Source organism: Oncorhynchus masou, chromosome 8 (genome assembly GCF_036934945.1).
Source record: "Oncorhynchus masou masou isolate Uvic2021 chromosome 8, UVic_Omas_1.1, whole genome shotgun sequence".
Taxonomy (NCBI): Eukaryota; Metazoa; Chordata; class Actinopteri; order Salmoniformes; family Salmonidae; genus Oncorhynchus; species Oncorhynchus masou.
Genome location: NC_088219.1, coordinates 31180066 through 31201523, shown reverse-complemented (window position 1 = coordinate 31201523; position 21458 = coordinate 31180066). Strand labels below are relative to the sequence as shown.

General features: G+C 45.8%; 1 protein-coding gene across 1 annotated transcript in view; it reads right to left on the bottom strand.

Moving 5' to 3' along the window:
- Positions 1 to 17249, bottom strand: part of LOC135543806 (transitional endoplasmic reticulum ATPase-like) — a 118522-nt gene extending 101273 nt beyond the window's left edge. The window contains exons 1-3 of the mRNA XM_064971139.1: positions 16076 to 17249; positions 15659 to 15787; positions 15341 to 15385 (exon numbers count right to left, since the gene is read on the bottom strand). Of these exons, the coding sequence (XP_064827211.1) occupies positions 15341 to 15385; positions 15659 to 15678 (65 nt within the window). The 5' untranslated portion in view covers positions 15679 to 15787; positions 16076 to 17249. The remainder of the gene's footprint in view (positions 1 to 15340; positions 15386 to 15658; positions 15788 to 16075) is intronic.
- Positions 17250 to 21458: the final 4209 nt, after the last annotated feature.

Sequence of the window (21458 nt, the reverse complement as noted above, 5' to 3'; positions counted from 1 at the left end):
GAGTGATATTTATTTAATACACAGGCTATGTATAAAACCTGGTTGATTTGTTGTTCAGCAGTGTCCTGGGAATGCCCCTACCATATAAGGAGCTGTTTGTCACAAATCCGACCGAGGGTGGTTCCCTTTCCCGAGCGGGTGGCGCTCGACGGTCGTCGTCACCGGCCTATTAGCTGCCACTGATTGTCTTTCCTCCCCCTCCTTGTATGTTTAGTGGTAGCACCTGTGTATGTTTAATTAGTTTGTCTTTATTAGACAGCCGGCCCGCCTGGTTGTTGTGCGGGATTATTTCAGTGTAACCTTCGGCTCTGTTGTAGAGGTACGTGTTAGTACTTGGTCGTGTATTTTACATTGTACATTTTGATTCCCTGTGTTTGGGAACGTAACTATTGTGAGCACCCTGTGGTGCATTGGTGCTATTAAAGACGCACAGCATTGAACTCTCTGTCTCCTGCATTTGACTCCACACCCACGACACCCGGAGCATTACAGAATCCCGCACCTCACAAACTGAATGGTGTCAGCAGGAGCAACAGCCAACCCTCTCCCATCGATGGAGGAACGGGTTCTCCACCGTTCTCATCGGATCGGATCCGCGATGGATCAAGTGATGGAGAGAATGGACCGATGGGAGAGGAGTGGTCTCCTCTCTCCACCTTCGGCACCCACTGTTCCGGACTCCCCATCTCCCGACTCCAACACCCTCCGTCTGACGCTACCGAGGGCTTATGATGGAGCGGCGGCGGGTTGCCAGGGGTTTCTGCTTCAGCTGGAGCTATACCTGGCCACCATCAGACCCACTCCCTCAGGAGCAGAGAGGGTGAGTGTCCTCATCTCCTGCCTCATGGGTCGTGCTCTGGAGTGGGCGAACGCAGTCTGGGATGGCTCAGCGCGGGAGCACTACCCAGAGTTTTCCCGCCGCTTCCGTGCCGTGTTTGATCACCCTCTAGACGGCCGAGCGGTGGGAGAACGACTATTTCATCTCAGGCAGGAGAGAAGGAGCGCCCAGGATTACGCGCTGGAGTTCCGGACCTTGGCAGCAGGATCCGGGTGGAACGACAGGGCCCTTATTGACCACTACCGGTGTAGTCTCCGAGAGGACGTCCGCCGGGAGTTAGCGTGTCGGGACACCACTCTGTCACTGGATCAGCTGATTGACATGTCCATTCGACTGGATAATCTGCTGGCTGCTCGCGGGCGTTCAGAGAGGGTCCTGTGCGTTCCACCACCCAGCCCCTCTGCTCCCATTCCGATAGAGTTGGGAGGGGCTGCACCGAGGGGTACCGGAGGAGGAGGCTCCCTCTGCACCAGCTGTGGTCGGAGAGGACACACGTCTGATCGGTGCTGGGGGGGTCCGTCTGGGAGTAGAGATGGCAGGCGGAACGCTTCTCGGTCACCCCAGGTGAGTCAGCATCAAACTCACCCAGAACCCCTTGTTGGCCACGTGTTTGTCTTAACTTTTTTCCTTCACTTTTTTCCCTCTTCCCAGCATAGGGCGCTAGTCGATTCAGGCGCAGCTGGGAACTTTATGGATCGCGGACTCGCCCTTAAGTTAGGGGTTCCGCTGGTGCCGATAGATTCTCCTTTCCCCGTGCACTCCCTAGATAGCCGGCCATTAGGGTCAGGGATGGTCAGGGAGACCACGGTCCCGCTGGACATGGTGACGCAGGGGAATCATAGGGAGCGTATCAGTTTCTTTATTATTGATTCGCTTGCGTTTCCAGTGGTGCTGGGGACTCCCTGGCTGGCCCGGCACAATCCTAAAATTTCGTGGAGACAGGGGGTTCTCCAGGGGTGGTCAGAGGAGTGTTCTGGAAGGTGTTTGGGAGTTTCCATCGGTGCCACGTCGGTGGAGAGTCGAGACCAGGGTTCTACGGTGTGCATTCCCCCCGAGTATGCCGATTTGGCAATCGCTTTCAGTAAAGTGAAAGCGACTAAATTACCACCTTATCGACCGGGAAGGGATTGTAGGATAGATCTCCAGGTAGACGCTGTGCTTCCCAAGAGTCACGTGTCCCCGCTGTCCCAGGAGGAGACGTTGGCAATGGAGACATATGTCACGGAGTCGCTGGGACAGGGGTACATTCGGCCCTCCATTTCACCCGTCTCCTCAAGTTTCTTTTTTGTGAGGAAAAAGGAGGGAGGCTTGCGTCCGTGTATCGATTATAGAGGTCTAAACGCCATCACAGTGGGGTATAGTTACCCGCTACCTCTCATCGCTACGGCGGTGGAATCGTTCCACGGAGCGCAGTTCTTCACAAAACTGGATCTCAGGAGCGCGTATAGTCTGGTGCGTATTCGGAAGGGAGACGAGTGGAAAACCGCATTTAGTACCACATCAGGCCACTATGAGTACCTCGTCATGCCGTATGGGTTAAAGAATGCTCCAGCCGTTTTTCAATCCTTTGTAGACGAGATTCTCAGGAACCTGTGCGGGCAGGGAGTGGTTGTTTACATCGATGACATTCTCATCTACTCGGCCACTCACACCGCGCATGTGTCTCTGGTGCGCAAGGTGCTTGGTAGACTGCTGGAGCATGACCTATACGTCAAGGCTGAGAAATGCGTGTTCTCTAAACGAGCCGTCTCTTTTCTGGGATATCGCATTTCCACCTCGGGGGTAGTGATGGAGGGCGACTGCATTAGGGCCGTGCGTAATTGGCCGACTCCGACCACGGTAAAGGAGGTGCAGCGGTTTTTGGGTTTTGCCAACTACTACCGGAGGTCTATCCGGGGTTTTGGCCAGATAGCGGCTCCCATCACCTCACTGCTGAAGGGGGGCCCGGTGCGGTTGCAGTGGTCAGCAGAGGCGGACGGAGCATTCAACAAGTTGAAGGCGCTGTTCACTGATGCGCCCGTGTTGGCGCATCCGGACCCTCTCTAGCATTCATAGTGGAGGTGGACGCGTCCGAGGCTGGGGTGGGTACCGTGTTATCACAGCGCTCGGGTACGCCACCAAAACTCCGCCCCTGCGCTTTCTTCTCAAGGAAGCTCAGCCCAGCGGAGCGTAACTATGATGTGGGGGACCGGGAGTTGCTAGCGGTGGTTAGAGCTCTGAAGGTGTGGAGACACTGGCTTGAGGGGGCTAAGCACCTCTTTCTCATCTGGACCGACCACCAGAATCTGGAGTACATTCGGGCAGCTAGGAGACTTAACCCACGTCAGGCAAGGTGGGTCATATTCTTCACCCAGTTCCGGTTTACTTTGTCTTATAGACCGGGCGCCCAGAACGTAAAGGCTGACGCACTGTCCCGCCTCTACGACACGGAGGAGGGGTCCACCGAACCTACTCCCATCCTTCCCGCCTCAAAGCTGGTAGCACCAAATCAAAATCAAATTTTATTTGTCACATACACATGGTTAGCAGATGTTAATGCGAGTGTAGCGAAATGCTTGTGCTTCTAGTTCCGACAATGCAGTAATAACCAACAAGTAATCTAACTAACAATTCCTAAACTACTGTCTTATACACAGTGTAAGGGGATAAAGAATATGTACATAAGGATATATGAATGAGTGATGGTACAGAGCAGCATAGGCAAGATACAGTAGATGCTATCGAGTACAGTATATACATATGAGATGAGTATGTAAACAAAGTGGCATAGTTAAAGTGGTTAGTGATACATGTATTACATAAGGATGCAGTCGATGATATAGAGTACAGTATATACGTATGCATATGAGATGAATAATGTAGGGTAAGTAACATTATATAAGGTAGCATTGTTTAAAGTGGCTAGTGATATATTTACATCATTTCCCATCAATTCCCATTATTAAAGTGGCTGGAGTTGAGTCAGTGTCAGTGTGTTGGCAGCAGCCACTCAATGTTAGTGGTGGCTGTTTAACAGTCTGATGGCTGTTTTTCAGTCTCTCGGTCCCAGCTTTGATGCACCTGTACTGACCTCGCCTTCTGGATGATAGCGGGATGAACAGGCAGTGGCTCGGGTGGTTGTTGTCCTTGATGATCTTTATGGCCTTCCTGTGACATCAGGTGGTGTAGGTGTCCTGGAGGGCAGGTAGTTTGCCCCCGGTGATGCGTTGTGCAGACCTCACTACCCTCTGGAGAGCCTTACGGTTGAGGGCGGAGCAGTTGCCGTACCAGGCGGTGATACAGCCCACCAGGATGCTCTCGATTGTGCATCTGTAGAAGTTTGTGAGTGCTTTTGGTGACAAGCCGAATTTCTTCAGCCTCCTGAGGTTGAAGAGGCGCTGCTGCGCCTTCTTCACGATGCTGTCTGTGTGAGTGGACCAATTCAGTTTGTCTGTGATGTGTATGCCGAGGAACTTAAAACTTGCTACTCTCTCCACTACTGTTCCATCGATGTGGATAGGGGGGTGTTCCCTCTGCTGTTTCCTGAAGTCCACAATCATCTCCTTAGTTTTGTTGACGTTGAGTGTGAGGTTATTTTCCTGACACCACACTCCAAGGGCCCTCACCTCCTCCCTGTAGGCCGTCTCGTCGTTGTTGGTAATCAAGCCTACCACTGTTGTGTCGTCCGCAAACTTGATGATTGAGTTGGTGGCGTGCGTGGCCACGCAGTCGTGGGTGAACAGGGAGTACAGGAGAGGGCTCAGAACGCACCCTTGTGGGGCCCCAGTGTTGAGGATCAGCGGGGAGGAGATGTTGTTACCTACCCTCACCACCTGGGGGCGGCCCGTCAGGAAGTCCAGTACCCAGTTGCACAGGGCGGGGTCGAGACCCAGGGCCTCGAGCTTGATGACGAGCTTGGAGGGTACTATGGTGTTGAATGCCGAGCTGTAGTCGATGAACAGCATTCTCACATAGGTATTCCTCTTGTCCAGATGGGTTAGGGCAGTGTGCAGTGTGGTTGAAATTGCATCGTCTGTGGACCTATTTGAGCTGTAAGCAAATTGGAGTGGGTCTAGGGTGTCAGGTAGGGTGGAGGTGTAAGGGGATATGGTCCTTGACTAGTCTCTCAAAGCACTTCATGATGACGGAAGAGAGTGCTACGGGGCGGTAGTCATTTAGCTCAGTTACCTTAGCTTTCTTGGGAACAGGAACAATGGTAGCCCTCTTGAAGCATGTGGGAACAGCAGACTGGTATAGGGATTGATTGAATATGTCCGTAAACACACCAGCCAGCTGGTCTGCGCATGCTCTGAGGGCGCGGCTGGGGATGCCGTCTGGGCCTGCAGCCTTGCGAGGGTTAACACGTTTAAATGTTTTACTACTCACCTCGGCTGCAGTGAAGGAGAGACCGCATGTTTCCGTTGCAGGCCGTGTCAGTGGCACTGTATTGTCCTCAAAGCGGGCAAAAAAGTTAATTAGTCTGCCTGGGAGCAAGACATCCTGGTCCGTGACTGGGCTGGATTTCTTCCTGTAGTCCGTGATTGACTGTAGACCCTGCCACATGCCTCTTGTGTCTGAGCCGTTGAATTGAGATTCTACTTTGTCTCTGTACTGACGCTTAGCTTGTTTGATAGCCTTACGGAGGGAATAGCTGCACTGTTTGTATTCAGTCATGTTACCAGACACCTTGCACTGATTGAAAGCAGTGGTTCGCGCTTTCAGTTTCACGCGAATGCTGCCATCAATCCACGGTTTCTGGTTAGGGAATGTTTTAATCGTTGCTATGGGAACGACATCTTCAACGCACGTTCTAATGAACTCGCACACCGAATCAGCGTATTCGTCAATGTTGTTATCTGACGCAATACGAAACATGTCCCAGTCCACGTGATGGAAGCAGTCTTGGCGTGTGGAGTCAGCTTGGTCGGACCAGCGTTGGACAGACCTCAGCGTGGGAGCTTCTTTTTTAGCTTTTGTCTGTAGGCAGGTATCAGCAAAATGGAGTCGTGGTCAGCTTTTCCGAAAGGGGGCGGGGCAGGGCCTTATATGCGTCGCGGAAGTTAGAGTAACAGTGATCCAAGGTTTTTCCGCCCCTGGTTGCGCAATCGATATGCTGATAAAATTTAGGGAGTCTTGTTTTCAGATTAGCCTTGTTAAAATCCCCAGCAACAATGAATGCAGCCTCCGGATAAATGGTTTCCAGTTTGCAAAGAGTTAAATAAAGTTCGTTCAGAGCCATCGATGTGTCTGCTTGGGGGGGGGATAAATACGGCTGTGATTATAATCGAAGAGAATTATCTTGGTAGATAATGCGGTCTACATTTGATTGTGAGGAATTCTAAATCAGGTGAACAGAAGGATTTGAGTTCCTGTATGTTTCTTTCATCGCACCATGCCTCGTTAGCCATAAGGCATACACCCCCACCCCTCTTCTTACCAGAAAGGTGTTTGTTTCTGTCGGCGCGATGCGTGGAGAAACCCATTGGCTGCACCGCTTCGGATAGCGTCTCTCCAGTGAGCCATGTTTCCGTGAAGCACAGAACGTTACAGTCTCTGATGTCCCTCTGGAATGCTACCCTTGCTCGGATTTCATCAACCTTGTTGTCAAGAGACTGGACATTGGCAAGAAGAATGCTAGGAAGTGGGGCACGATGTGCCCGTCTCCGTAGTCTGACCAGAAGACCGCCTCGTTTCCCTCTTTTTCGGAGTCATTTTTTTGGGTCGCTGCATGCGATCCATTCCGTTGTCCTGTTTGTATGGCAGAACACAGGATCCGCGTCGCGAAAAACATATTCTTGGTCGTACTGATGGTGAGTTGACACTGATCTTATATACAGTAGTTCTTCTCGACTGTATGTAATGGAACCTAAGATGACCTGGGGTACTAATGTAAGAAATAACACGTAAAAAAACAAAAACTGCATAGTTTCCTAGGAACGCGAAGCCATCTCTGTCGGCGCCGGAAGTGGTATGGGAGGTGGACTCGGACATCGAACGGGCGTTACGGGCTGAACCCACGCCTCCTCAGTGTCCAGCGGGGCGATGGTACGTGCCGCTTGGTGTTCGGGACAAACTGATTCGGTGGGCTCACGTCCTACCCTCCTCGGGTCACCCTGGGGTGACGAGGACAGTGGGGAGCCTTCAGGGGAGGTATTGGTGGCCTACGCTGGCTAAGGACGTTAAGAGTTATGTCTCCTCCTGTTCAGTGTGCGCTCAGAGTAAGGCTCCTAGGCACCTTCCTAGAGGGAAGTTACAACCCCTCCCCGTTCCACAGCGGCCATGGTCACATCTGTCCATAGATTTCCTGACCGATCTTCCGCCGTCTCAGGGGAACACCACGGTTCTAGTGATTGTGGACCGGTTCTCTAAGTCCTGCCGTCTCCTCCCGTTGCCCGGTATCCCTCCCGCCCTACAGACTGTGGAGGCGTTATTCACCCATGTCTTTCGGCACTACGGGGTGCCGGAGGACATCGTTTCTGATCGGGGCCCCCAATTCACGTCTCGGGTATGGAGAGCGTTCATGGAACGCTTGGGGGTCTCTGTCAGCCTGACCTCCGGTTATCACCCCGAGAGTAATGGGCAGGTGGAGAGAGTGAACCAGGAGATGGGTAGGTTTCTGCGGTCGTATTGCCAGGATCAGCCAGGGGAGTGGGCACGATACATTCCCTGGGCTGAAATGGCTCAGAACTCACTACGCCACTCCTCTACTAACGTGTCCCCTTTTCAGTGTGTGTTGGGGTACCAGCCGGTCCTGGCACCATGGCATCCGAGCCAGACCAAGGCTCCTGCGGTGGAGGAATGGGTACAGCGCTCCAAGGAGACCTGGAGGGCTGTCCAGGAATTTCTACGACAAGTGAGTGGACGGCAGAAGAGGAGTGCTGACCGCCACCACAGTGAGGCCCCCGTGTTTGTACCGGGGGACAGGGTCTGGCTCTCGACCCGAAACCTACCTCTCCGCTTGCCCTGCCGGAAGCTGGGTCCGCAGTGTGTAGGGCCCTTTAAAGTCCTGAGGAGAATAAACGAGGTGTGTTATCGATTACAACTCCCTTCCTATTATCGTATTAACCCCTCGTTTCATGTGTCTCTCCTCAGGCCGGCGGTAGCTGGTCCCCTGCAGGACAGTGAGGTACCGGAGGTCCCTCCCCCCCCTCTGGACATTGAGGGGTCCCCGGCGTACACGATCCGAGCCATTCTGGACTCAAGACGCCGGGTGAGGGGCCTGCAGTACCTCGTGGACTGGGAGGGGTACGGTCCGGAGGAGAGGTGCTGGGTACCGGTGGGGGACATCTTGGATCCATCCATGTTGAGGGATTTCCTGCCACTGATTGTCTTTCCTCCCCCTCCTTGTATGTTTAGTGGTAGCACCTGTGTATGTTTAATTAGTTTGTCTTTATTAGACAGCCGGCCTGCCTGGTTGTTGTGCGGGATTATTTCAGTGTAACCTTCGGCTCTGTTGTAGAGGTACGTGTTAGTACTTGGTCGTGTATTTTTTGTTGTACATTTTGATTCCCTGTGTTTGGGAACGTAACTATTGTGAGCACCCTGTGGTGCGTTGGTGCTATTAAAGACGCACAGCATTGAACTCTCTGTCTCCTGCATTTGACTCCACACCCACGACACCCGGAGCATTACACTGTTACAGAAGGCTGAGGCAGTGGCCAGACACCAGTCCCACTTCAAAGTAATGGAGGACACTTGACTCAGGTTGGTCAAATTTGACCTGATTAATGGTCAAAATACTATCTGTCCTGGAATTCACCTAACCACCACTGATAACGTAATCTGTGCTCTGTGTATACAGTGCATTCAGAAAGTATTGAGACCCCTTCCCTTTTCACACATTTTGTTACGTTACAACCTTATTCCAAAACATCTCATCAATCTATACACAATACCCCATAATAGCGAAAAACTATTTTTGCTAATTTATTTAAAAAAAATGAAAAACATAAATACCTTACTTACATACAGCACCAGTCAAAAGTTTGGACAAACCTACTCATTCCAGGGTTTTTCTTTATTTTACTATTTTCTAGAATAATATTGAAGATATCAAAACTATGAAATAACACATATGGAATCATGTAGTAACCAAAAAAGTGTTACAGAAATTAAAATTAATTTTATATTTGAGATTCTTCAAAGTAGCCACCCTTTGCCTTGATGACAGCTTTGCACAGTCACCTGGAATGCTTTTCCACCAGTCTTGAAGGAGTTCCCACATATGCTGAGCACTTGTTGGCTGCTTTTCCTGAAATGCATTTCAATTAACAGAATGTGCCTTGTTAAAAGATATTTGTGGAATTTCTTTCCTTAACTTCATGCGACGAGCAATCCCGGATCCGGGATCCTATTTATAGCCTCAAGCTCATTAGCATAACGCAACATTAACTATTCATGAAAATCACAAATGAAATGAAATAAATATATTTGCTCTCAAGCTTAGACTTTTGTTAACAACACTGTCATCTCAGATTTTCAAAATGTGCTTTTCAACCATAGCTAAACAAGCATTTGTGTAAGAGTATTGATAGCTAGCATAGCTATAAGCCCAGAATTCAGCCAGCAACATTTTCACAAAAACAAAAAAAGCATTCAAATAAAATCATTTACCTTTGAAGAACTTCAGATGTTTTCAATGAGGAGACTCTCAGTTAGATAGCAAATGTTCAGTTTTTCAAAAAATATTATTTGTGTAGGACAAATCGCTCCGTTTTGTTCACGTTTGGCTACGAAAAAAACCTGTATCCAGTTATAGCCTCAAGCTCATTCGCATAACGTAACGTTAACTATTTATGAAAATCGCAAATGAAATGAAATAAATATGCTAGCTCTCAAGCTTAGCCTTTTCTTAACAACACTGTCATCTCAGATTTTCAAAATATGCTTTTCAACCATAGCAAAACAAGCATTTGTGTAAGAGTATTGATAGCTAGCGTAGCATTTAGCGTAGCATTTAGCGGGCAACATTTTCACAAAAACCAGAAAAGCATTGAAATAAAATAATTTACCTTTGAAGAACTTCGGATGTTTTCAATGAGGAGACTGTCAGTTAGATAGCAAATGTTCAGTTTTTCCTGAAAGATTCTTTGTGTAGGAGAAATCGCTTCGTTTTGTACATCACTTTTGGCTACCAAAAAACCCAGAAAATTCAGTCACCAAAACGCCAAACTTTTTTCCAAATTAACTCCATAATATCGACTGAAACATGGCAAACGTTGTTTAGAATCAATCCTCAAGGTGTATTTCACATATCTCTTCATTGATATATCATCCGTGGAAGTCTGCTTTCTTCTCTGAATTAAATGGAAAAATACTTGCAGCTGAGGTTTACGCACCTATTTCGACGCAGGACACCGGGCGGACACCTGGTAAATGTGGTCTCTTATGGTCAATCTTCCAATGATATGCCTACAAATACGTCACAATGCTGCAGACACCTTGGGGAAACGGCAGAAATTGTGGGCTCATTCCTGGCGCATTCACAGCCATATAAGGAGACATTGGAAAACAGCGCTTCAAAAATTTTGCTCATTTCCTGTTTGAAGTTTCATCTTGGTTTCGCCTGTAGCATCAGTTCTGTTGCACTCACAGATAATATCTTTGCAGTTTTGGAAACGTCAGAGTGTTTTCTTTCCAAAGCTGTCAATTATATGCATAGTCGAGCATCTTTTCGTGACAAAATATCTTGTTTAATACGGGAACGATTTTTTTATCCAAAAATGAAATACTGCCCCTAGAGTTCAAAGAGGTTAATGCGTTTGCACCAATCAGTTGTGTTGTGACAAGGTAGAGGTCGCATACAGAAGATAGCCCTATTTGGGGCCACTCCTCGGTAAAAGGCACATGACTGCCCTCTTGGAGTTTGCCAAAAGGCACCTAAAGGACTCTCAGACCATGTGAAACAAGATTCTCTAGTCTGATGAAATCAACATTGAACTCTTTGCCCTGAATGCCAAGCGTCGATTGAGGGAAAGATGAACGGAGCAAATTACAGAGAGATCCTTGATGAAAACCTGCTCCAGAGTGCTCAGGACCTCAGATTGGGGCGAAGGTTCACCTTCCAACAGGACAATGACCCTAAGCACACAGCCAAGACAATGCAGGAGTGGCTTCGGGACAAGTCTCTGAATGTCCTTGAGTGGCACAGCCAGAGCCCGGACTTGAACCCAATCAAACATCTCTGGAGAGACCTGAAAAAAGCTGTGCAGCAACGCTCCCCATCCAACCTGACAGAGCTTGAGAGGATCTGCAGAGAAGAATGGGAGAAACTCCCCAAATACAGGTGTGCCAAGCTTGTAGCATCATACCCAAAAAGACTCGAGGCTGTAAACGCTGCCTAAGGTGCTTCAACAAAGTACTGAGTAAAGCGTCTGAATAGTTGTGCAAATGTAATATTAATGTTTTTTTTAAATACATTTGCTCAAACAAATTTCAACCTGTTTTTGCTTTGTCATTATGGGTTATTTTGTGTAGATTGATGAGGGGGAAAAAAAACTATTTTATTCATTTTAGATCCTGTTAAGGCTCGGGACAATACTGCCCCCTTTGGATGAATTGCGTGCCCATAGTAAACTGAAAAAAAATCTGTCCAAAATTGCTAATATATGCATATAATAATTAGTATTGGATAGAAAACACTCTAAATCCCGTGAGCTTTGACCCTTTGGCAGGCAAAAGAGTGGGTGTCGCAAGAAAATACATGCGCCGTCGAGCGCGAATTGTACACAGTCATCCATCCGTTCCAGAAGGTCTGAGAAGAATTGCTTTTGTCCGGTTGACTCGCCAATTGTTTTATACGTTTATAGCATCCTAAAGCTTGATTCTGCACTTAGTTTGACCAGTTTAGTCGACATTTAATATGTAATTTCGAAGTTTTGATGTGCAACTGTTCGGGACCAGAAGTCATTTTGGATGCATTTCAGCTGACACGGGTAGCATTTGCTACTATAACTACACACGAACTGAAACAAAACGATGTATTGGGTAAGTATGACTCCTTCCACTACATTCTGATCGAAGACCATCAAAGGTAAGGGAATATTTATGTTGTAATTTTGTACTTCTGTTGACTCCAACATAGCGGAGAAATATTGCTTACGTCTGAGCGCCGCCTCAGATTATTGAATAGTGAACGATTTCTGTAACATTAAAAAGAAATGTGACAAAGCAGTTGCATTAAGAAGCAGTGTATCTTTCTAACTATATGTAGAACATGTATATTTAGTCAGTTTATGATGTGTATTGCTGTTATCTGGCGTTATCTGGCGGAGCTATCTATAATTTCTCTGGACATTTTTGAGGATTTTCTGAACATGGCGTCAATGTAAACGGAGATTTATGGATATGAATTGCATATTATTGAAAAAAACATAAATGTACTGTGTAACATGTCCTATTACTCTCATCTGATGAAGATTTTCAAAAGGTTAGTGAATTATTTTTCTTTTCATCCTGCGTTTGTGATTGCATCTTTTGTTCGACAAAATGGCTACATATCGTCTGTGTCTTTGTGGTGGTTTGACATGCTATGTTTTCGCCGTAAAACATTTTAGAAATCTGACTCGCTGGTTAGATGAACAAGGTGTTTATCTTTCATTTGAGCTATTGGACTTGTTAATGTGTGGAGGTTAAATATTTCTAAGAATATTTTTGCATTCTGTGCGCCACCTTTTGAGTTGAGCGGGGGGGGGGGGAGTGGTGCCCTTGGGGAACGTGTAGCGTGAACACGATAAGGTGTTGACATGACAAAATGTCAAAAAAGTCAAGGGGTCTGAATACTTTCCAAATGCACTGTATCTGTGTCTTGCATGTTGTAAGGAGGTGTACCCTTCCACTGTGCCCATGGACAACTGCTTGGCCCGAGTGTGTAATGCCAACCAGTCAGTGCCATGCCTGGTACGTGTCCCTTGTGAATTAGCAGTGAATCAGGATCTCTGATTGGCTATGGTCAACCGTGTATTTACTGTTGGCTTCCATGACTGTATGGTGACAGTCTTTCTCTTTCTTCCTCCCTCTGTGATCTAGGAGCTGGGTCAGGCGCCAAAGTCAGGCTCCTTCATGACCAGTATCTGTGATGAGAGGGACCTGGAAATGATCTACGCTGCCATGCCCATCAGACGTTAGCATACACTTCAGAAGGAACAAAAGGTGATAACTAATAAAACAGTACATCACAAGTATTTAGTAATATCACGCTTTCAGTACAAGTCACTCATCAACTTTCAATCGTTTTTTTGAGGTCTGTTTGATTTCGGTTTCAGAAAAATAATCAAAGTTTTCAATTTCAGCTTTGATTTTTTTAACAATAGATGCATTATGTGGATTCAATGCGTTAACACATAATAAAACAATTGATGGTAGTGGTTGCCCATTACTATCACTTATTAGGCTCTAACCATCATTTATTCACATTACTTTAACCTCTTGAAACTCCCCATCCCGGATCCGGGATCGTGACTAAAGCCTCAGGCTCATTAGCATAACGCAACGATTTCTGAAAATCGCAAATAAAATGAAAATAATGCGTCTGCTCTCAAGCTTAGCCTTTTCTTAACAACACTGTCATCTCAGATTTTCAAAATATGCTTTTGAACCATAGCAATTGACTAATTTGTGTAAGAGTATGCTAAGCTAGCTTAGCATTTTGAGTAGCATTTAGCACGCAACATTTTCACAAAAACCAGATAACCAAATAAATAAAATCATTTACCTTTGAAGAGCTTCGGATGTTTTCAATGAGGAGACTCTCAGTTACATACCAAATGCGCAGTTTTTCCTGAAAGCGTCTGTGTGTAGGAGAAATCGCTCCGTTTTGTACATCACATTTGGCTACCGAAACGAACCGAAAATTCAGTCACCTACAACGTCAAACTTTTTCCGAATTAACTCCATAATATTGACCGAAACATGGCAAACGTTGTTTGGAATCAATCCTCAAGGGGTTTTTTCACATATCTCTTCATTGATATATCGTTCGTGGAAGCCTGCATTCTTCTCTGAATTCTGTGGAAAAATACTTGCAGCTGACTTTTGCGCACCAATTTTGGCGCAGGACACCGGGCGGACACCTGGTAAATGTGGTCTCTTATGGTCAATCTTCCAATGATATGCCTACAAATACGTCACAATGCTGCAGACACCTTGGGGAAACGACAGAAAGGGCAGACTTACTCCTCTCGCATTCACAGCCATATAAGGAGACAATGGAAAACAGAGCCTCAAAACTCCTGCTCATTTCCTGGATGCCGTCTCATCTTGGTTTTGCCTGAAGCTCACGTTCTAGGGCACGCACAGAAAATATCTTTGCAGTTCTGGAAACGTCAGAGTGTTTTCTTAGTCGAGCATCTTTTTGTGACAAAATATTGCGCTTAAAACGGGCACGTCTTTTTAGCCAAAAATGATATAGCGCCCCTAGAGTTTCAAGAAGTTAATAAAGTATTTCAGTTGTGTACATTACATTTTTATTTTATTTAAGTCATCATCTCATGTCTGCTCAGGCAGTAGCAGCCAGCCAACCAGCCATCTATCAAAAAGTCATAATTCAGGCTAGTAGGCTGGCTAGCTGCTAACCTAGCTGCATAGCTACCTGCTGTCTAATTAAATTACAATTTCAGTAGTTCTTCAAAGTAGATGAGGCAAACTTAAGCGGAACTCCACCTGCTGATTTGGGCAAATTTTTGGGGTTGCTACTCAAAAAAAAGCTAGCGTCCACGACAGAAGACAAACATGAATTAGCTTGAGGGTGTGGTTTGATATGGGTGTTTCTTGGGTATGTCCTTGCCACCACCAAGACACCCATCTGTCAGAACCTTGCCCGCAGCCATTTCCCCCCACTCAATCACAAACCTCCTGCAGGTTGTGCTCAATAACTAAGGTGAGATGCCAGAGGAAGCTAGCCTACAGAGTAATATGAGAAGAATGCAATGGCTGAATTTATGTAGATATTCTAAAATAAGTGTTTTGATAACTTTTAAATGTAGTAACAGGTCTATGTGGAATAAACAACCCCTTAAATAATACCATAGAAGCATTGTCCTGCTAAAATATCTTTCATCTTTCATTGTCATTCCCAGCCGATGCAGATACTGTGCCTATCGTCATTTTGTCAGGTGGTAATTGGGCTACCTTGGCAAACAGAGTGGTCATACTGGCCTGTGTGGTGTCCCCTATACAACGGGAGTTCCCTGATCCTGGTGCAGAATAGTTTTTCTCCCTCCCGATATTGACTAATACCATTCAATTCAATAATAAAAAAACAATACAAGTAAAAGTTGTGTCTAGTAAAATTATAATGCCGAGTGCCAGGTCTCTCTCCATTCAGAGAAATTAGTCAGTCTGGACTTCATCACATCATCTGAAAAGTCTCCATGTGCTGGTTACATACATATTTCTGTGATCACATACAAACAGTCACTGTTCTATTACTAAATGTAGTTAGGATAAGCAATATCTGACACACAAAGAGGTATGTTGAAATTGTTATGTTATGTTGACGTTTGAACAGGTCAGATAAAAACCTACCTAATTATGATCGCCCCATCAAATGACTGAGCATCTCCGGTCCATCTGTAGAAAAAGGCAAGAGTTGAGGTAGAGTTAATCAGTGACACATGGAATGAAAAGGATGCTTCTATTACTGGACATTTGCACTGTACTGTATTATTAGTAATCACCTCATTGTGGATGTGTTGAGTGGATGTGTTGAGTGTCAGGTCTCTCCGCATCTCATGCATCACAAACACAATCACTGTTATATTACCAATGGCAGTTAGGGTTAGGTGATAACCGACCTACAAACATATACTATGTTGAAGTTTGAACAGGTCAGACTAAACCTACCTATTTCTGTTATTCTTCATTGACGACCATTGGTGAGAAGACAAAAGGTGAGGCTGGAGGGCAAGGTCTTTGCTAGAGCCCCATTGATGGGCATAGCAGTGTAGATCATCTCATGGCCCCTCAAAGATACTGGTCGGTCACACACATACAGAGCACATTATCAATGCTAGTTGTGATTAGCCTGGTGGAAACCAACTTGATCGCAGCGTTACTTTCTATTTCACTTCAGATATCATACAAAAGGAAGTGAATTAGAATGTGAACCCAGTGATCAGGCTGGTTCCACCAGGCTAGGTTATGCCCTGGACATTATATGCATCTAAAAAAGTAGGAAATAAGCAACAAATAATGTCAGTTTACCTAAATGATGTTTCACAATTGGGTTATGAAATGTATCAAAGTAATGACGTGGGTTACCTTCTGTATTTGTGCAAGCCTGTGAAAGCTGTTGCCGCTGACAGGTGAAGGTTGCTGATACTTGCCAACATGTGGCTGACTGTTCCATTCATAGTAATGCTCAAAGCGAGGTCATGTCTACATGATGCTAATGAGGGCCCCCTTGCTGGTTTTCTCTATGCATGTTCGGCCTCAAACTGGATATCACTCAAACAACTGCAGCAGACAACCTTATGAAGTAGTGTTGACTGGGAGGGCTTGTGACAGGGTGGTATAATAGAGAGCCAAGTGGTAAATTGCATTTTGTTCTAAAAGAAAGTGAACAGCGAATTAACCCATTTTTGGAGGTCACTAAACCATTGCAATCACATTGCTAGACATGTTATGATACCCACATTTGCTCCTTATGGTAGGTCCCAGAATCCATTCTGTGGACTTTGTCTAACAGAAAATCAATGATTGTCACCATCCCTTAATTATAAACATAGCTCGAGAAATAGCGTAATCTGATTTGGAAGCTAATTCTATGCGTTACAGGTGTAGACTGAATGGCTCAAGGTTGGGTTAGATTCAAGCCGGTGACGCCATTACACTATGCAACCAACTGTGACATGTTTTGCTATGACCCATGGTTGGTTTGAGTTTGTTGCTGCTAGTTAGTACACCATTGAAGTCAGACATGAGTTAGCTAGTACCACCATAGCTGCTGCATCCAATATTTATTTGTGTCCTAGACATGGTTTGCACCTTGGAGGCTAATGTGACTGTTTCGTCTAAATTACAGTACAGTCCCTTGTTAGAATCCAGGCTGTATCACATCCGGCCGTGATTGGGAGTCCCATAAGGCGGTGCACAAGTGGCCCAGTGTTGTCCAGGTTTGGCCGTCATTGTAAAAAAAAAATTGTTCTTAACCGACTTGCCTAGTTAAATAAGTTTAAATACAAATATAATAAACATAAGATGACATTGCTAAAGTAGGCAAAAAATTAAAAGGAAACAACATTGCCATATTATGTAATCAAATGTACTTTAGAGAGATGGCAATGTTGCCATTAGTTAGTGGCTAAGTTTGTCAAAAATAGCTAGCAATGCTAATGTTAGCTAGCAGGGTCAACCCCACCACTGGGGACCAATGAACTCCAACCACTTATTCTGCATAATTAGGGTCCTTGGCACCAGAGAACAAGGCTGACGTTTTACGTATTCCTTACCAATTGTGTTTTTTTGTTTGTTTCTTGCATTGTTTGAAACTTTTGAAACTTTTTTAAAACTTATTTTGTACATAATGTTGCTGCTACCGTCTCTTATGACCGAAAATAACTTCTGGACATCAGGACTGCGATTACACACCATGGACTGGAAGAATTAGTTTTTTTCCTTTAACGAGTCCGACGAGCACGGCGTGAATGATATACGGCTTCCCTGGGAACAGGTCCAGATCCCCGTCATTTTCGTGAAGAGAAGGCAGAGAAAAAGGGGCCAGGGGGCGGGCTGCCTTCTGAGAATTCGTAGGCGATCGAATAAACCCCCACTTCCTTCCATTCTGCTCGCAAACGTGCAATCTTTGGAAAATAAATTCAATGACCTACGCAGAAGATTAAACTACCAACGGGACATTCAAAACTGTAACATCTTGTGCTTCACGGCGACATTATCAACATATAGCTGGCTGGTTGTACACTGTATCGGCAGGACAGAACAGTGGTGTCTGGTAAGACAAGGGGCAGCGGACAATGTATTTTTGTAAATAACAGTTGGTGCACAATATCTAAAGACATCTCAAGGTTTTTCTCGCCTGAGGTAGAGTATCTCATGATAAGCTGTGGACCACAATATCTACATACAGAGTTTTCATCTATATTTTCCGTAGATGTCTACATACCACCACAGACTGATGCTGGCACTAAGACAGCACTCAATGAGCTGTATTCCGCCATAAGCAAACAGGAAAAACGCTCATCCAGAGGCGGCGCTCCTAGTAGCCTGGAACTTTAATGCAGGGAAACTCAAATCCATCTTACCACATTTCTATCAGCATGTTAAATGTGCAACTAGAGGGAAAATAACTCTGAACCACCTTTACTCCACACACAGAGATGCATACAAAGCTCTCCCTTTCCCTCCATTTGGCAAATCTGACCATAATTTTATCCTCCTGATTCCTGCTTACAAGCCAAAATGAAAGCAGGAGTACCAGTGACTCAATCAATAAAAAAGTGGTCAGATGAAGCAGATGCCAAGCTACAGGACTATTTTGCTAGCACAGAAAAAGTTCTTTCTGGAAAGAACTGAAAACCGCTGTTCACAAATGCTCTCCATCCAACCTCACTGAGCTCGAGCTGTTTTGCAAGGAGGAATGGGAAAGAATGTTCAGTCTCTCGATGTGCAAAACTGATAGAGACATACCCCAAGCGACTTACAGCTGTAATCGCAGCAAAAGGTGGCGCTACAAAGTATTAACTTAAGGGGGCTGAATAATTTTGCACGCCCAATTTTTCAGTTTTTGATTTGTTAAAAAAGTTTGAAATATCCAATAAATGTCGTTCCACTTCATGATTGTGTCCCACTTGTTGTTGTTTCTTCACAAAAAAATACAGTTTTATATCTTTATGTTTGAAGCATGAAATGTGGCGAAAGGTCGCAAAGTTCAAGGGGGCCGAATACTTTCGCAAGGCACTGTATGTTCCGGGATTCCTCCGATGGCATTGAGGAGTACACATCAGTCATTGGCTTCATCAATAAGTGCATCGATGACATTGTCCCCACAGTGACCGTACGTACATACCCCATCCAGAAGGCAGGAATTCTGGTTGAATGCTGTCGCTTTCAAAGAGCGGGACTCTAACCCCGAAGCTTATAAGAAATCCTGCTATGCCCTCCGACAAACCATCAAACAGGCAAAGCATCAATACAGGACTAAGATCGAATCGTGCTACACCAGCTCTGACGCTCGTCAGATGTGGCAGGGCTTGCAAACCATTACAGACTGCAAATGGAAGCACAGTCGAGAGCTGCCCAGTGACACGAGCCTACCAGACGAGCTAAGCTACTTCTATGCTGGCTTCGTGGCAAATAACACTGAAACATGCATGAGAGCACCAGCTGTTGTGGAAGACTGTGACCACCCTCTCCGCAGCCGATGTGAGTTAGACCTTTAAACAGGTCAACATTCACAAGGCTGCAGGGCCAGACGGATTACCAGGATGTGTTATGCGAGCATGCGATGACCAACTGGCAAGTGTCTTCACTGACATTTTCAAACTCTCCCTGTCCGAGTCTCTAATACCAACATGTTTTAAACAGACCACCATAGTCCCTGTGCCCAAGAACACTAAGGTAACCTGCCTAATTGACTACCGACCCGTAGCACTCACGCCTGTATCCATGAAATGCTTTGAAATGCTTTGAAAGGCTGGTCATGGCTCACATCAACACCATTATCCCAGAAATCCTAGACTCACTCCAATTTGCATACCACCCCAACAGATCCACAGATGATGCAATCTCTATTGCACTCCACACTGCCCTTTCCCACCTGGACAAAAGGAACACCTATGTGAAAATGCTATTCCTTGACTACAGCTCAGCGTTCAACAACATAATGCCCTCAAAGCTCATCCTCTGCAACTAGATCTCCCTCTGCAACTAGATGTTGGAGTTCCTGACGGGCCACCCCCAGGTGGTAAGGGTAGGTAACAGCACATCCGCCACGCTGATCCTCAACACAGGGGGCCGCTCAGGGGTGTGTGCTCAAGTCCCCTCCTGTATTCCCTGTTCACTCATGACTGCATGGCCAGGCACGACTCCAACACCATCATGAAGTTTGTTGATGACACAACAGTGATCACCAACAATGATGAGGCAGCCTATAGGGAGGAGGTCAGAGACCTGGCCGTGTGGTGCCAGGACAACAACCTCTCCCTCAACGTCATGAAGATAAAGGAGATGATTGTGGACTACAGGAAAAAAAGGACCAAGCATGCCCCCATTCTCATCGACAGGGCTGTAGTGGAGCAGGTTGAGATCTTCAAGTTCCTTGGTGTCCACATCTCCGTCAAACTAACATGGTCCAAGCACACAAAGACAGTCGTGAAGAGGGCACAACCAAATCTATTCCCCCTCAGAAGACTGAAAGATCTGGCATGGGTCCTCAGATCCTCAAAAGGTTCTACAGCTGCACCATCGAGAGCATTGGTTGCATCACTGCCTGGTATGGCAACTGCTCGGCCTCCGACCACAAGGCATTACAGAGGGTAGTGCATACGGCCCAGTATGCATACGGCCCAGTACATCACTGGGGCCAAGCTTCCTGCCATCCAGGACCTCTACACGGTTTCAGAGGAAGGCCCTAAAAATTGTCAAAAACTCCAGCCACCCTAGTCATAGACTGTTCTCTCTGCTACTGCACAGCAAGCGGTACCGGAGCGCCAAGTCTAGGTCCAAGAGGCTTCTAAACTGCTTCTACCCCCAAGCCATAAGACTCCTGAACATCTAACATCTACCCCCAAGCATTACCCCCCCCTCCCACCGGTATCCCTCTGTGTGTAGTCTCGCTATTGTTGTTTTACTGCAACTCTGTAATTGCTTGTAACTTTTATTCCTTACTTGTATTTTTATTTTATTTTATTGCATTGTTGATTATGAGCTCGTAAGTAAGCATTTCACTGTAAGGTTGTCTGTGGGGCATGTGACTAATAAAATTTGATTTGATTTAGAAGGGCATTGCAACCCATAGTTGGTCAATTCGTATAGGGCTTTTCAGTCTCAAAACTGTGGGCGATGAAACAACGGAGCCCCATTGAATGTAGGGAAGCAAAGTGGGCGGAGGGGCAAATATCATGTGAAGCTTGGCAAAAAGCAGCATGACTTGTTGACATAATTGTAATCCAAACCTAACCTTAATTTCCTTGTTGTGACACACTGAGTTGGACAAAACTGACTGACCCAAATTATTATACTTACACTTTGTGAGGTTTAATCATGTTATGATGTTTTAAGCACTCCGATTTAGACAAAACTGACTGACCCAAATTATTATACTTACACTTTGTGAGGTTTAATCATGTTATGATGTTTTAAGCTGGTCGTATTTGCCATTCTGCTTTGCTGTGAAATGTACTGCCATGGGTTTCTCCTCCCTCTGCAGCAAGTTGCCATGTTGAAACAAAAAATGATACATTTGTAAAAGAAACTAGAATCCTACAGAGATTTGAGCCCAGTAAGAAATGTTAGTATTTTTAAAAATTTCATTTACATTTTTCTAAATTTGTGGTATGCTTTTCTAAATATCGTATTTCCCCATTAGAGTCCATCTCTTGCGGAAGTAAAAATTGAAGAGGCAAAGCGAGAATTTGGGAGTTTTGCCAACATGAACTTTGTGATAATACTGTACACTTATATTTTA